At 39.9% G+C, this 16,842-nt stretch overlaps 1 protein-coding gene across 2 annotated transcripts in view; it reads left to right on the forward strand.

Annotated features, from left to right (window-relative positions):
• The first annotated feature begins 953 nt into the window (after nt 1–953).
• Nucleotides 954–16,842, forward strand: part of METTL16 (methyltransferase 16, N6-methyladenosine) — a 49,418-nt gene continuing 33,529 nt past the window's right edge. The window contains exons 1-3 of one of the 2 annotated variants that reach the window (XM_045570984.1): nt 961–1,112; nt 4,456–4,519; nt 7,339–7,466. In XM_045570984.1, the coding sequence (XP_045426940.1) occupies nt 7,339–7,466 (128 nt within the window). In that variant the 5' untranslated portion in view covers nt 961–1,112; nt 4,456–4,519. Of the gene's footprint in view, nt 1,113–4,455; nt 4,520–7,338; nt 7,467–16,842 lie in introns of both variants that reach the window. The other variant, XM_036408483.2, reaches the window with a different exon arrangement.

Genomic DNA, 16,842 nt, shown 5'->3' on the forward strand with positions numbered 1-16,842 from the left:
ACACAAACAGGAAGGGATAGGGAGAGAAAGAGAAAAGCATCAGTTTGAGAGAGAAACATCCATGGGCTGCCTGATCTGGGATCCAACTGCAACTTAGACAGGAGCCGGGACCTTTTGGTTTCCAGGTCGCCACTCCCACCAACCGAGCCACACCGACCTGGGCAAGTCGTTGACCTTTTTACTTCTAATGTAAAATGGGGAAACTAATGCTCAGTCTACTTCCTAGAGGGTAAAAATTAGTGCAACCGCGTTGAAAAGAAAAATGAAATACATTTATTTATTTTTAATTTTTAAAAATTTCTTTATTGATTAAGGTATCACATATTTGTCCTCAAACCCCCATTCCAATCCCCCATCCCTCCCCAACTCATTAAAATACATTTAATAATGCTTCCTGATAGAGGCAGGTGAAGAAATACAAAGAAAATGGACTTGATGTCATGTGGGTGTAAGACCTTGAACAAAACGATCCCCAGTTTTCCCTCTGGAAATGAGACTACTCTTTCTTACCCCACAGCTCATCTGCGATGTTTACATGAGACATCACAGGAGAGACCTGTGGCACAACAAACGCTCATTGCCCGCCACCAAATCTAAAAGCCGTCACCCCCGCCCCACTTCCATCCTCATATTTCCTGACCAATCCCAGAGACTATGATTTAGTAAGTCTGCAGTGAGGTCCAGAAAGCAACTTTAAAAAAAATAATCTACATTTGTAAAAAAAAAAAAAAAAAAAAAAAAAAAAAAAAAAAAAAAAAAAGTTACCTAGCAGATTCTAATGCAGGAACCTCCACCAAGGACTCAGCTCGCTACCACGCCCCCCTCCCTTTTCTTCTTTCTTTCTTTCTTTTCTTTTCTTTTTTTTTTTTTTTTTTGTCTGTAGGAGCCGCAAACTCCAGGTCTCGCGATAGTTTGTTCTTTCTTCCGACTCTACTACAGATCTCGCGATGTGTTCATTGTCCAATCGCGAGGCTGGATGGCTGCCCAAGATGGCGGCGCGCTGGGAGCGTAACATCTGCGTTTCCAGGAGCTTCGCGCTGCCTGTGGTGTGAGACTAGGGGTTTAGCGGCCCCCTCCAGATTGGTGGTTTGGCTGGAAGTTGGCCCACAGAGGTAAGTCACTTGTTATCTTTCGCGATGGTTACGAGTTCACTTAGTTCACGCATCCCCCAGGTTCCTCATGCTCGGGTGCTGGACTTCGGGGGAGTCTAGGGAGAGAGAGACCCGACAGGGGGTTGAGGCGTGGGGGGTGAGGAGTTGACTACTAGGATGGAGGCTACGACTAAAGTAGGGAAGGCCCCTGGGGCTGAGGAGGTTCAGAGAGATGGGAAACGGAGGCGGGGAGGCAAACTGAATGGGTAAGATGAAGGCGTGGGACTGTGGGAGAGATGGAGAACTGGCCGTGGCGGGACTAGAAGGAAAAGTCGGGTTCATGAAGGAAGGCAACGAGGAAAAAGGGGAGATTGGGGTTGGAGTGGGAGGAATTTGTTAAGAAGACATTCGAAACTCTGAAGGCGAAATGTAGATTGCGTTAAGGTGCGTGGTAGTTGAAAGAAGATTATTTGAGGGTCAAGAGAAACCAAGGAAACGGTAGCTTCAGGGTTCGACTACTTTGGCTTTTTACGACCGACTCGGTCAACCCAGAAGAAAAAGCCCCAACCTTAGGCCTGAGCCTCTTTGGGAGTCAAGACGAATGAGGTGCTGTGTTTCAGTGGTTTGGATAGTGAAAAGAGTTACACACACATCAGTGTTTTCAATCAACGAATACCGAGTGCTTACTCTCCCAGGACCTGATTGCCCAATTTGATGTTGTGAAATCGTGGTGAACAAGACAGACAAAAGATTTTCCCTCATAAAGCCCACTGGCATGGCAGGTTTAAAAAAAAAAAAAGTGAAAGATCTGGAATGTATGGAATGTCAAATGGGTAAGTTCTGTGTAGAAGTTAGAAGCAAGTTAGGGAAACCAGGAGTGCGGTCACTGCTGCAATTTTAAGTAAAGATAGTATGAGAGGCATCCGTGAGGTGATATCTGATTTAAAGACCTGAACAAGGCCAGGGTATCTTGTATGTATGTATTTCTGGTTCAAAGAAAAGTCCATGCAGAACAAACAGCAAATACAAAAGTTCTGAGGCAGGAGTATACCAGAATTGATAAAAAACAAGGAGGCCAGCGTAGCTAAGAGCAGGATGAGCACAGAAGAGGAAAGTACATTAGGTTAGAGAGAAGGAAGTGACAGTGCTAGTGGCAGGTAAGAGGTGACTCTGAACTAAACTGAGGAACATGCTAGATTTAGCTAAGGACCCATTGTCTGTTATGAGGAGCTTGAATAGCAAAGAAGTGGCTTTACTGACCAAAAAGGTTGAGTAATGTAGGAAATGAGTTGAATCTGCCATATGTGAATGAAAAAGGGTCTATGTAATAAACCTGACAAGCTCATGGGGGCCACGTGGCCGGCCTGATAAGCTCAGTCACCAAAATAACCACACACCACGGGTCTGATCATAAATTCCAATCGGGCAGGTCTTAGTGGGTAGTTACATCTCAGGCCTGTAGCTCTCTTAGCAAAGGTCAGTCTTTATCTTAAGTAAGCCCTGTCCATTGGTCTTATGCATTTTAGGATAACATACCTTTAAAATGTCAGAGTGAATGAAGAAAAATGAAAAAACCGGTATGTCTGGAGCACTGTGCTGGAAGGGGGAATTGGCAACAAATGAGGCTGGAGGGATAGGCAGGGCCTAGATGATCTATACCTTGTTAATGGTTTTGGACTTTATCAGTCTAATAGCTTTAGAAGCCACTGAAGGGGCTTAGCAAAGAATATTCAGATTTGTGTGGGATGGAGGAGAGAAGACTTGTCTGCAGTGTGAAAAGTGGATTGCAGGGGCAAGAGTGGTTATAGAGAGATCACTTATCATAATCCAAGAAAGATGGTAATGACCTTGGACGCTTAGAGATGTGTCGTTGTGAAGGGTGAAAAGTTACCAAGAAATAATCAGGAGATAGAGAATATTCAGGACATGGTGTGTTTGGAATTGGGGAGGTGGGATGGTGAAGATACTAAAGATTTCTGGATTGTGCACCACAAGAAAGATAGTGGTATCATTCATTGAAATAGGGAAGATCAGATGAGGACCATTTTGGGGTGGATAGAAATTATTTAATTTTGGACATGTTTGTGCATGAAATATTTTTGAGCCATTCAAATGAGAAATCTGGTGGGCAGTTGGATGTATGATTTGGAAAGGTCTGGGGTGAAGACAATTCTTTTTTGAAAATGGTTGTTAAATTTGCAGTGTAGAAAGCTGTCAAAAAACTTTCTGAAATAAAGTGAACAGATTTACGACTATGTAAAATTACATCTCAAACAAAGCTTGCAAAGAAAAGGTGCTTGTGCTAGGGATATGGCTTAATAAGGGATATGGCTTCACCGGGGAGATCAAGGAAGGAAAGACATTCCTGAAGAAGAGATGCTTGAAGTGTGATAGTAAGGATGAGTGGGTGAGGAGGGGTGGGATGATGTGGAGGGGGAGGAGGACATTATAGATCAGTGATTTTTAATTGGTATGCCGCAAGAATTTTTAAAACATGTAATACCTGACTATTCAGTCAGGTTGAAAAAAAAGGCAACAGCCAACACAATAATAGCTGTCCTGTGTGAATAAATAAATTTTTATCAGATCAGTAAGAAATATAATATATTTTTTGGTGTACCACAGAATTTTAGTAATTAGTTTAAGGGCCATGAGATGAAAAAGGTTGAAATCACTCTTAGAGACAGAAGGAGTAATCTGTGTTTTGTAAAGACCCTATTGCCAGATGGAGGAATAGAAAATGAGCTCAGGGGTGTGTGTGTGTGAGCTGATAGTGCAGAAATAGGTGAGTCCACACCAGGCTGGACCTTATTTGTAAGATGAAGTAAGGTTTTTTGTTTTTATCCTAAGAGTAAGGTTTTGAGCAAGGATGTAAAGAGATTTGTGTTTAGAAATGATCACTTCAAAGTGGAAAAAGGAATGGAGAGAATAAAAGTGGAGTCGGGGACCAATTAAGAGACACTTATAGCCATCTAGGTAATTTGTATTTGGCTTATATTGATGGAAATAGATAAAAATTGATGGATTTAGGAAGTTTTTAGCAGATTAAATCCACATGACTGTTATTTCTTGGAATATGAGAGCGATAGAGAGCTATCAGGTGACTCCTACATAATACTGTTTAGATGAATGCTCATTATAAAAAAAGAGTGGAAAATGCAGAATGGTATAAAGAAAAGGAAAATCAAAATGGCATAAAGAAAAGGATATGTAATATTTTTAAATATTTTAAAATTACCAACTACTTAGAGATTTACCAAACCACTGGCCTTCTAGTTTTAATTTATTGCTATAAATACATTAACTTTTTTCCTCTTTATAATCTGGTAGAAGTCAAATTATGTTTGTTTTCATTTGGTTCTAGCTACCTAGGAGTGACAAGGCTGACATTTATAAAGGAAGTTGGAATAGAAGATAATTTTTGAAATTTAAGTGATTTTTGGTACCTATAAATTTAATCAGTCCATGCCAGGCTACTGTAAAAACTAACCTCTGATTATAATATTCTTGACTGTAAATTATAGTACTTTCTGCTGCTTTGATGTTTTTAAAGGCATAATTTCTATTTTTTTCCGTTCAAAAAAAAAAAAAAAAAGATTCATCATTGCTGTGTATATTTTTGTGGTAAAATTTATATAACAAAATTTACCATTTTAACTACTTTTCAGTGACATAAAATATATTCACAGTTGTGCAACCATCAACACTATCCATTTCTAGAAAAAAAAATTTTTTTTAATATATTTTATTGATTTTTTACAGAGAGGAAGAGAGAGGGATAGAAAGCTAGAAACATCGATGAGAGAGAGACATCGATCGGCTGCCTCTTGCACACCCCCTACTGGGAATTATACCCGAAACCAATGTACATGCCCTTGACCGGAATCAAACCCGGGACCCTTCAGTCCCCAAGCCGACACTCTATTCATTGAGCCAAACCGGTCTTGGCCATTTCTAGAAGTTTTTAATCCTAAACAGAAACCGTGTACCCATTAAAGAATGACTCATTATTCCTCGCTCTCCCAAACCCACAGAAACATCTATTCTACTCTTTCTGTATGATTTTTCTAGTCTTGGTACCTCATATAAATGGGATAATATGATATTTAATATAATACAATACTCCTTTTGGATGTGGCTTATTTCTCTTGTTTTTAAAATTTGCCCATGCTTAGCATGTATCAGAATTTCATTCTTTTTATGGTGCATGCATTCGTGCACTGGTGGGGTCCCGTAGCCTGCCCTGCACCCTCTTGCAATCGGTGACTCCTCAGGGGATGTAGGACTGCGGGCATCTGGCTGAAACCAGCAGTATAGTGACATCCCCCAAGGGATGTACCGTGTTTCCCTGAAAATAAGACCTACTTACAGGTTTCCTTCTGAGTGAAATATAAGGCATCCCCCTGAAAATAAGGCCCCCTCCAGGCTCTGTCTCAGAATGAAAATTAATTTACCATAAACTGGTTGCTAGGGCCGCCCCGACTGGTGTCTAGCAACCAGTGATGTTAATCGGAGTCCTGGTGTCACTGCTGTGTGGAGGCGGAGCGGAGGTCGGAGTGAGTGGTGAGTGTGGGGCAGGAGAGAGGAGGAGACTTTCGCAGATGCGTGAAGAACAGGAGGATTAGAGCAGATGGGATTCGGTGAAGGTGGTGAGTGCTGGTCTGTCTCTGATGACACTACCTGATGCTCATGGCCGCCCTCATGATGACTGAAGGTTCTCAGTCAGTGGCAGACCCTGCTCCAGCCCAGATCCAGGCCCCAGCAAGCCCAGTGACAGTCCCCAGGCAGGCCCCAGGGGGTAAATGTCTGATAAAGGGGTACGGGGGATGTCTGGTGAAGGTGTTCAGTGGCACAGGGGTGGGGGGAGGGGGATCACTTAAAATGACACAGGAGGATCAGAGGAGGCAATTAAAATGACAGGAGGATCAAAAGGGGTTACTAAAATGGTAATCCCCCCTCTGATTCTCCTGTGTCATTTTGGATCTGTCAGTCAGTTGAGTGGCTCTCGCACTGTGGGAATTCACTGACCAACAGGGAGCAGCTCCTGCGTTGAGCATCTGCCCCTTGGTGGTCAGGGCATGTCATAGTGACCAGTCAAAGGGTCTAACAATTGAGTGGCCATTTAGGGTTTTATATCTTCCTATATAATAAAAGGGAAACATGCAAATTGACTGTACCTCCACTACTCCCACAAGCCAATTGGGAGTGAGTATGCAAATTAACCCAAACAAGATGTCAGTTAATTTGCATATTCAGGAGCAGATCAAAGACTGAAGACAGCATAGAAGGAAGCCAAGCGCTGCAAAAGGGAGCAAAGCTGCGGAGAAGCAAGCAGGACACCAGAGAAGGGAGGGAAGCAGGTGGGGCAGTGGACATGGCCATAGGAAGCCCTGTTTTTGCAGGAATAGGCCCGAGGAAGCCCTATTCTTTTATTTTAATTTTTTAAATTTACTTTTATTTTATTTTACTGATTTTTTTACAGAGAGGAAGGGAGAGGGATAGAGAGCTAGAAGCATCAATGAGAGAGAAACATCGATCAGCTGCCTCCAGCACACCTTTCAGTCCGCAGGCCAACGCTCTATCCACTGAGCCAAACCGGTTTCAGCGAAAGCCCTATTCTTGCAGGAAGATTCCTGCAACAGGCCTTTAGTATATAAATAATATTCCATTGTATGCATATACCACATTCTGTTTATTCATCTGTATATGGATACTTGGGGTTGTTTCCACCTTTTGGCTGTTGTGAACATGATGCTATGAACATTGTAAACAAATATATGTTTGAGTCCCTGTTTTTAGTTTTTTGCGCATACTTTGGAGGGAAAATGCTGGCTCTTATGGTGGTTCTGTGTTTTAACTTTTTAAAAACCACCAAACTATTTTTCACAGTATTTATACCGTTTTATGTTTCCACCTGCAAAACATGAGGGCTCTTAATTTCTTTATAGCCTTTCCAACATGTATTATTTTCTTCTAAAAATTTTTAAATAATAGCCATCCATCCTAATAGGTAAAGTGGTTTGCATTTCTCTAATGATAGATGATGATGACCATCTTTCATATTCTTATTTGTTATGTTCATTTAAAAATATTGCTTCTACTTTCTCACTTAATTGGTAAGGATGTGTTGACTGTAACTGTTGACTTGGCAACCACAGTTTTTCCACATTAATATATTTTTAATTTAAATATGTTAAACTAAACATGTTTTTCTCTCTCTTTTTTTTTTTTCTTTTTCTTTTTAAAGATGGCTCTGAGTAAATCAATGCATGCAAGAAATAGATACAAGGATAAACCTCCTGACTTTGCATATCTGGCATCCAAATATCCAGATTTTAAGCAACATATTCATATAAATCTGAATGGAAGAGTGAGGTAGGTAACAGATGAAGAATTCTGGATACTGTATTATTCTAGTGTAATCTGAATGGATATAGTATAGTGGAAAGTGTACTGGACTGATATAGACCTGAATACTAATCCTAGACATTTTATAAAACATTTTATTAAACATCTGACCTTGGACAAATAATGTACCTGCTTTGGGTTTCAAATTTTTAAAGATGAGAGGATTGCACCAAATGTTTTTTAATTTCCCTTGGCTTTAAAAGAAATAAACCCCGCCGAAACCGGTTTGGCTCAGTGGATAGAGCGTCGGTCTGTGGACTGAAAGGTCCCAGGTTCGATTCCCGTCAAGGGCATGTACATTGGTTGCGGGCACATCCCTGGTGGGGGTTGTGCAGGAGGCAGCTGGTTGATGATTCACTGTCATCGATGTTTCTAACTCTCTATCCTATCCCTCTTCCTTCCTCTCTGCAAAAAATCAATAAAATATATATTTAAAAAAAAAAAGAAAAAAAAAAGAAATAAACCCCTAAATGTCCAAATTATTACTTATTCATCAGAGATCCCAGAGTAACTGCATAAAACTTAAAATTATGTTCTGAAATTTGGTAGCTGGTGCCCTTCTAGTATGGCTCAGTTGGACATTGTCCCCTGCATGCAAAAATTGCTGGTTTGATTCCCAGTCAGGGCACATGCCCAAGTTGCGGGCTCAATCCGTGGTAGGGGACGTGCAGGAGGCAGTTGATTGATGTTGCTCTCACATTGATATTTCTCTCTCTCTCTCTCCCTCTCCCTTCCTCTCTCTGTAAAATCTATTTTTAAAATCTAATAAAATAAAATTAAACTTGGTGGCTGGTGAGGGTCTAAAATCTTTTTTTTTTTAAGTGTGTTGCTTTGAGGTAGGAAGATAATAGCCATGATAGCAAAACTGTGATTTCACAGATATTATTACTTAAGATGTCACTACATTTAAGTTAAAAAGTTGATTTAAAAAAATTTTTTAAATAATATTAGGTCTAGTAATAATGTCGTTTTCTAATACTTTTTTAAATCGAATTTATTTAAACAATACAACAAAATTTAATCAACAATATAGTTGCCGTTGTTTTCTACTACTTCTGCCCAACGCTCAGGAAGCATTTTAATCCCTCTGTTGTAAAATTCTTGTGATTTTGATGCAAAAAATTTGGTCAATGCATTTTTGAGGCATTCTTCATTATTAAATTTTTTTCCAAGAAGAAAGTTTTGCAAAGAACGAAACAAATGGTAATCGGAAGGGGCAATATCAGGAGAATATGCAGGTTGAGGGAGAACTTCCCATTCCAACTGGCGCAGTTTTTCAGCAGTGATTCTTGCAGTATGCGGTCGTGCGTTATCGTGGTGAAGAATTACGCCCTTCCGATTAATCAGCGCGGGTTCTTTTTCTCTTAAAGCTTGGGCTAACCTTTCCAATTGGGCACTATACACTGCACTTGTAATGGTTTGGTTAGATGGTAAAAGTTCATAATGAAGAATTCCTTTAAAATTCCACCAAACACACAACATCACTTTTTTCGCATGCAAGTCAGGTTTTGGCGTGGGCTGCGGAGCCTCATTTTTGTCCAACCATTGAGGCCGCCTTTTCAAATTAACACACAGCACCCATTTTTCATCTCCGGTAACAATTTGCTCTAAAAACGGCAAACAGTTTTGACGAGAGAGGAGCGAACTGCAAATTGTGACTCTTTGATTACGGTTGTTGTCGGTCAACTCATGAGGAACCCATTTTCCAAACTTTTGGACTTTGCCAAGTGCACGCAATTGATTGGAAATTGTTTTTTGTGAACAATTTAAAGTTGTCGCAAGCTCTTGTTGGGTAATTTGAGGATTTTGCACCAAAAGAGCTTGAAGAGCTTCTTGATCAAAATTGGACACACGGCCTCGACCACTCTTGTCATCTAACGAAAAATTTCCCTCGCGAAATTTCTCAAACCAACGCTGGCATTTTCTGGCGCTAACTGCATCTTGACCAAGAGCACTACAGATGTTTTTTGCAGCCTCACTTGCTTTTCTTCCTAATTGGAACTCGTAAAGCATGCAGTGCCGAATATGCTCTTCATCCGCCATCTTCTTAGCCCTAGTTTTGCAACAAAAACCAAACCAAACACAAACTTTTTCAAGCAAAACTTGTTAATTGCACTTCACACGTTCTGTAGATACCACATGTTTGAAGGTTATGTCAATACAAGTCAACGCCAAGCAAGATTTTAATAGAATGTTTAAAAACGACATTAATTATTACTAGATTCACTTGTTGATAGTTACGTATTTGTTGTTTATAGTTTTTATCTTTATTTACTTTCTCTTCCGAAAGAACCCCCTTCAGCAATTCATATAATTCTGGTTTGTTGGTGATGAACTCCTTTAGCTTTTTTTTTTATTAGTGAAGCTCTTTATCTGGCCTTCGATTCTGAGTGATAGCTTTGCTGGATAGATTATCTTTGGCTGTAGGTTCTTACTATTCATCACCTTGAATATTTTTTGCCATTCCCGTCTGGCCTTCATGGTTTCTGTTGAGAAATCAGCTGACAATCATATAGGTGCTCCTTTGTAGGTAACTACCTGCTTTGCTCTTGCTGCTTTTAATATTCTCTTTGTCTTTTGCTCTTGGAATTTTAACCTGTTAACCGAGCGGGACATATAAATACTTCAAACGTAAACAATATTGGGAACAGGTAGGACATATGAATACGTCCTGGAAATATATGTTGCGCCCTGAGAGGGATGTTATATATTTTTTGTAATCTTTATAATTATTTGTAAAATTTATAATTTTTTAATTCGATGTTTCCATTTTTTTGTTGGTATTCTTTTGTAATTTTGTATTTTCCTTTGTGCTTTATATATAAATAAACAAAAAAATATATATATCATTTATTTTAATTAAGTATAAATAAAAAATAATAATAATATGAAATTACATCCTCCAGGTGTGACATACTGACACGTCCTAGTGAAAGAATACGCGCCCATTACTGGTTGCGTAATTAAAAAGGGAACTCCCCGGTTAACGGGTTATGATTTGTCTTGGTGTGGTCTTCTTTGAATTCCTTTTGTTTGGAGTTCTGTGCGCTTCCTGGACTTGTAAGTCTAATTCTTTCACCAGGTGGGGGAAGTTTTCTGTCACTATTTCTTTCAGTATGTTTTCGATATCTTGCTCTCTCTCATCTTCTTGGACCCTCATAATTCTGATGTTGGTTCACTTGAAGTTGTCCCAGAGGTTTCTTACATTATCTTCAATTTTCTGGATTCTCTTGCCTTCTTGCTTCTGTGGAGGAGTGTCTTCTGGCTCTTTATGTTCCAAATCTTTGACTTGATTCTTGCGATCTTCCATTCTGTTTTTAGGACTCTGTATAATATTTTTTATTTCAGACAATGTATTCTTTGTTTCTTGTTGATCCCTTATTTCTTGTTGATCCCTTATTATTTCTAGTTGATCCCTTTTCATATCCTCATAGGTCTCGTTTATTTTATCGCCTTTTCTAGGAGATTCTTGAACAACCTTATAAGTGTGGTTTTGAACTCTACATCCAGTCACTTTTTGTCCTCCATTTCTTTCGTTTGTGATCTATTTCCTTGTCTAGGCATTTTCGCAGCTTCCCTGATGGGGCGGAGTTTCAGGGTGGAGCCTACAGGCTTGGCTTCCGTCAGCCACGCTCTGTGTGGTTCCTGAGTCTCAGTAATCCCCAGGGTCCTTCAGTACTCGTTGCAAGCACCTCTGAGAGAAAGGTGCCCTCGATTTTCACCTGCTACCAAACAGTGTAGGCTCTCCCCCAATGAGCCCGGAACTGGGGTTCAGTTCAGTTGGAAGTGGAGCTGGAGGTGGCGTTCAGAGCAGTCTGGAGCCCTTGTCTCCTTCCCGCCAGGGCAATCCCTTGGCACAGCCAACCATCTCTTCTCTGCGTGCAATGTGTGCGCCTTCGGGACCTCCTTTCGCCGCTCCCCCAGGGTTCCGCCTTACAGCCCAGCTCCCTCTGTTTGAGCCTGGGTCCCTGGGATCTGGCCTAGAACTGGGGTTCAGAGGAGTCGGAACTGGGGCCCAGCACAGTCTGAAGCCTTTGTCTCCTTCCCGCCAGGGCAATCTGGCAGCAGAGTCAACAGTCTGTCCTCTGCACTCAATGTGCGCGCCTCCGGGACTGCCTTTCACTGCTCCCCTGGGATTCTGCCTCACAGCCCCTGCTCCCTCTGTTTGAGCCTGGGTCCCCAGGTTCTGGCCTAGAACTGGGGTTCAGTGCTGTCGAGTCTGGGGTTCAGCACAGTCGGAGCTTTTATCTCCTTCCTGCTAGGGAACGCCAGCCAGGCACTCAGCCGCCCCCTCCTCTCCGGCTCTGTCTTCTCCACGCGCCGCGTGTCTCTGTACCTTAGGCTTTTACAGCTCCTCCGCTCTTCCTTCTGGTTTTCTCCTTGCTTCTCGTTGTAGAATTTCCAGTCAGTCGACTTTCCTGTAGTTCTGGGTAATGTCCATTTTATATTTTAGTTGTATTTTATTGAAATTGTTGTGTGCGGCTGCAGCTAGGTGTTTGCCTGTGCAGCCATCTTGGATTCTCCTGCCTTAATATTTATTAACCATTTTGTGCTAAGTTCTAGAAAAGCCATAATAAATAAGAAAGACATTTGGATATGTGTCATTTGTTTGTTCAACTCTGAGGTGGTCTCTTATGGGATGCAGGGTGTGGTATAGGAAGAAGGGGTATTTATTCTTAGTCATCCTACGGACCAGTCTTAACGGTGCCACTAACCAGTTGTGAGGCCTTAGATAACATTCTTAGCTTTACTGAGATTGAATTTCCTCATCTTAACAAGAGGGATAAGGGCCATACTTTGTTTTGTTTTTAATATATTTTCATTGATTTCAGAGAGGAAGGGAGAGGGAAAGAGAGATAGAAACATCAGTGAGGAGAAACATTGATCGGCTGCCTCCTGCACGCCCTTTACTGGGCATCGAGCCCGCAAACCGGGAATGTGCTCCCCATCAGAATCGAACGTTGAGCCAAACTGGCCTGGGCAAAGGCCATACTTTGGATGGTTGTCACACAGGTTAGTAATAATGCATTCAAAGTGACTGGCACATTGTACTCACTTAGTAAATGATAGGTACTTTCATCATTATTAAGCTTGGTAGAATAGAAGGTGACGAGGATTGCTGGTGGGATTGATATCACTCTGTTTTTCTTCCTTGCATCTCTCACTGCTTTGTTATAATCATTCTGACCATTGCAATTAGATTTTAGTTTGTGCTTGTTACCAGCCCCATAGGGACATTTTGCAATTTACTTGAGCCCTGTCAGTTGAGTTTGAATAGAGTGTGACACTTAACTGGTTTGTTTTAAATCAAAGACCCAGAATTAAGGGGCTTTGTCCTATCTTAGGACTATACTATTTTTAGCATCTCGGTGAAGATCTAATGAATTGAAAACAATGTGGGGTAAAATTGGTCTTTGTTGTTACATCAGGTTCAGTGTTAGAATGATTGATATTTTAACCATGGGTCACAGAATGTATCCTTCCAAATGCTGTTTGTAATGTAATACTTGTATTCATTAGTATTTGTGCAGGAGTCATTCTGGGGAAATCTGACATGAGCCTTTTGACAATAGACTATTTTGTGAAGCTGGGTGTGTTAAACAAACAACAAAGACTGATAGAATAAATTGCTAATTTCCACGTGAGAGCTAATTTTAGTTCCTGTGATCTCAGAAATGAGAAAGAAAAAGATCTTGCCTGTGTTCAGGATTTTTTTTTAATGTCCCAGAGTGCTAAAGTGACCTAGATATTGAACTATTCAAGTTGGATGACTAGACTTTGTCCTACAAAAAGATTTCCAACCCTGAGATTAGTGTCTGTATTTTCTTAGAAGAAAATGAAGAAAAAATTATATTGCTGTTTCTTTGCTCCAGATTAGGGGTGTCGAACTCAGTCAGAGAAGGGGCCAAAATCTAAAATCCAGCCTAAATCGCGGGCCGAATGGTTTACTGAACAGTCATAAACTGTCATTGTGATGGAAACGCAGCGGAGTGCAGTGATGACAGCGCGGTGCGGGCCACATTGCAAGGCCTGGCGGGACGGATTTGGCCCACGGGCCTTGTGTTTGACACATGTGCTCCAGATGTTTGATGAAGCTAGGTGATAATGCTCAAGCTGCAGTACTATTTTTTGGCGATTGCTGTCACTGTGGGAAAGGTCCCTGTTTGGTCTCCAACAGACTTGTCTTCTTTCATAGAAACAAAGGACTCTGGAACCAAGGACCTGTTTTCCTTTTTTGAAATTGTTTTTAATTGTACATGCATTATAGAGCCCTTAATGGGAAAAGGACAGAAATATATTTTTCCTGACTACATTTATAATGTTAATGTTTTACAGCCGAAACCAGTTTGGCTCAATGGATAGAGTGTCGGCTCGGGGACTGAAAGGTTCCGGGTTCGATTCCGGTCAAGGGCATGTACCTTGGTTGCGGGCATATCCCCAGTAGGGAGTGTGCAAGAGGCAGCTGATCGATGACTCTCTCTCGTCGATGTTTCTAACTCTTTATCTCTCTCCCTTCCTCTCTGTACAAAATCAATAAAATATATTAAAAAAATAATAATGTTAATGTTACAGACATAAAAGAAAAATGTCAGTTTTTCTACAGTAAAAATCTATTTGTGTTTAAGCCCTTGTCCTTATATAGTAATTTTTGTGGTTGTAATTTTGATACAGATGTAATCATAGGACTTATTTTTATCACTGCTTGATGACATTATATTATATTTTCCATAGAGTTATAAAACACTATTAGCCGAAACCGGTTTGGCTCAGTGTTAGAGCGTCAGTCTGCGGACTGAAAGGTCCCAGGTTCGATTCTGGTCAAGGATATGTACATTGGTTGTTTCTCTCTCATCGATGTTTCTAGCTCTCTATCTCTCTCCCTTCCTCTCTGTAAAAAATCAATAAAATATATTAAAAAACTATTAAGAAGGTGATATTGTATGAAATGTATTTAGATAATATAAAAACATGAGGAGAATGAAAGTCTCCATTTGTACTCATTTATCCAACCATTATATATTTTGCTTTGTTTTTGTTTTATTTTTACAAGAATGTGATCATAATGTACATATATGCTTTTATGTATATAAAAAGCTTGTGGCTTTTTTTTTTTTAATCAAGGAATCCTCTTCATATAGGAATATGTGAATCAGCCCAGTCTTATTCCTTTCAATGACTGCAGAGTATTCTCTTGTGTGGATGTATTATAACTTTTTCAGTCAACTCACTGTTGTTTACTTTTAGGTTATTCCTAAATTTCTTGTAATACAAAACAGATTTATTTAACTGTTTCACTTACTGTTGGTCTTTTTTTCTCTATCTTTATTTTCTTTTCCCCATCACCATTTATTCCCTCTATGCCCTCTTAAGTCATTGGGTTTTGTTAGAAAATTGATATACTATTAATTGTATTAGAAAGGATAAGGAACGCCAAAACTGGGTTGGCTCAGTGGATAGAGCCGTCTGTCTGTGGACTGAAGGGTCCTGGGTTCGGTCAAGGGCATGTACAGTGGTTGCGGACACATCCCCCACCTGTGCAGGAGGCAGCTAGCTGGTCGATGTATCTCTTTCATCGGTGTTTCTAATTCTCTATCCCTCTCCCTTCCTCTCTGAAAAATCAATAAAATATATATATATTTTTAAAAAGGATAAGGGAGTGCTTAGAAGGCTAAGTTTTTTTCTTATTCTTTGCTCTTTAGCTAGCTTGGGAATCTTAGTGTAAGAGATTAATCCAGGCAGTTTATTAGTGTTTTGCAAGTAGGATTTTGTGTTCTTTGGTTTAAGGTTATCAATAATGGTCATAGTCATTTCCATTGTTTCAGGATTCTTGCTTTTGTATGTTAGTATCTATTGTAATTGCTTATTTAACCAGTGGAGATGTTAATGTTTTTTGTTTTTGTTTTTTGTTTTTTTAATTCTTAAAATCAGTTGTAGAGAAGAATTTATTGGTGGAAAACACAACAGAAGGCCATGGGTTTGGCTTTTTGTTCTGTTCAACAACCAAATATTACTACTGCTACTACTACTTTATATTCTAATTCAGTTAAGTACTCCATCTGTGCTCTGGATCTCATATTCTCCCCTCATCTCAGGAACTTTACACAGCTCAGTATTCCTTTTCTTAAATATTTAACCCCTGTCAACTAACTTTCTTTCCTTTGACTTTTTTAAAAGTATTTTTTTTTATTGATTTCAGAGAGGAAGGAGGAGAGAGAGATAGTAACATCAGTGATGAGAGAATCATTGATTGTCTGCCTTCTGCACACCCCCTTTTGGAGATCAAGTCTGCAACCCAGGCTTATTTCCTGACCAGGAATTGAACCGTGACCTCCTGGTTCATAGGTCAACACTCAACCTCATTGGCTGGGCCTCACTGGCTGGGCCACAATTTTATTTAAAAGCCAGTACAAAAGGGCATTCAGAAGTTGCAGGACAGTAAGTCAATATATGCTGCTCTTAGGTAATATTGTCCAAATTAATTTTATAATGTATATAGGTTAAGTTTTTCAATAGGAAAATTCTAAGATTTGACACTTTAGATTTTAAGGCTTTGAGTGTAATCATTATATTGGTATATACCAGTGGTTGGCAAACTCATTAGTCAGCAGAGCCAAATATTAACAGTACGACGATTTAAATTATTTTTGTTTTTGAAATTTATTTTGAGAGCCGAAAACCGACTTCTGTGCATGGACCAGGGAGTTTCAGTTGCACTATATGTGCGCTCCTGCACGTGGTATTTTGTGGAAGAGCCACACTCAAGGGGCCAAAGAGCTGCATGTGGCTTGCGAGCCGCAGTTGGCCGACCACTGGTATATACTTCTGTATGTTTAGCAGTGATGTTTAGAAGTAGGTTAAGTTGCTATTATAGTCAATAATGACTGCATAAATAAATGGAACAACAAGACTATGGGTTGGTTTTTCTCTCTCTGTCTCTCACTTCCTTCCCCCCCACCACCAGTAAATTAAAAATTAAAAAAGAATGTGAATTTATTTGAATGCTGTAATATGAACACGCAGATGTGTAAACTTCTTTCCATGTGTAAAAATGGACTCTTCATTGCTTATTGTGTGATTTTTATTTATATGAAGTGTCCACAAAAGGCAAATCTATGGAGACAAAGTACATTAGTGGTTGCCTAGATCTGAGGGTAGAAACAAGGAATGACTTGCAAATAGGCTTAAGGCTTCTTTTTGGGGCTGGTGGAATTGTTCTAAAAATTGGATTGTGGTGATGGTTGTGCAATATCCTAAAAACTATTGAATTGTATATTCTAGGTGAATTTTATTATATGCAAATTGTACCTCAGTAAAGCTGCTAAAAATAATCAAATTTTAAATT

The sequence above is a fragment of the Pipistrellus kuhlii genome, unplaced genomic scaffold (assembly GCF_014108245.1).
Source record: "Pipistrellus kuhlii isolate mPipKuh1 unplaced genomic scaffold, mPipKuh1.p scaffold_m20_p_39, whole genome shotgun sequence".
Classification (NCBI taxonomy): domain Eukaryota; kingdom Metazoa; phylum Chordata; class Mammalia; order Chiroptera; family Vespertilionidae; genus Pipistrellus; species Pipistrellus kuhlii.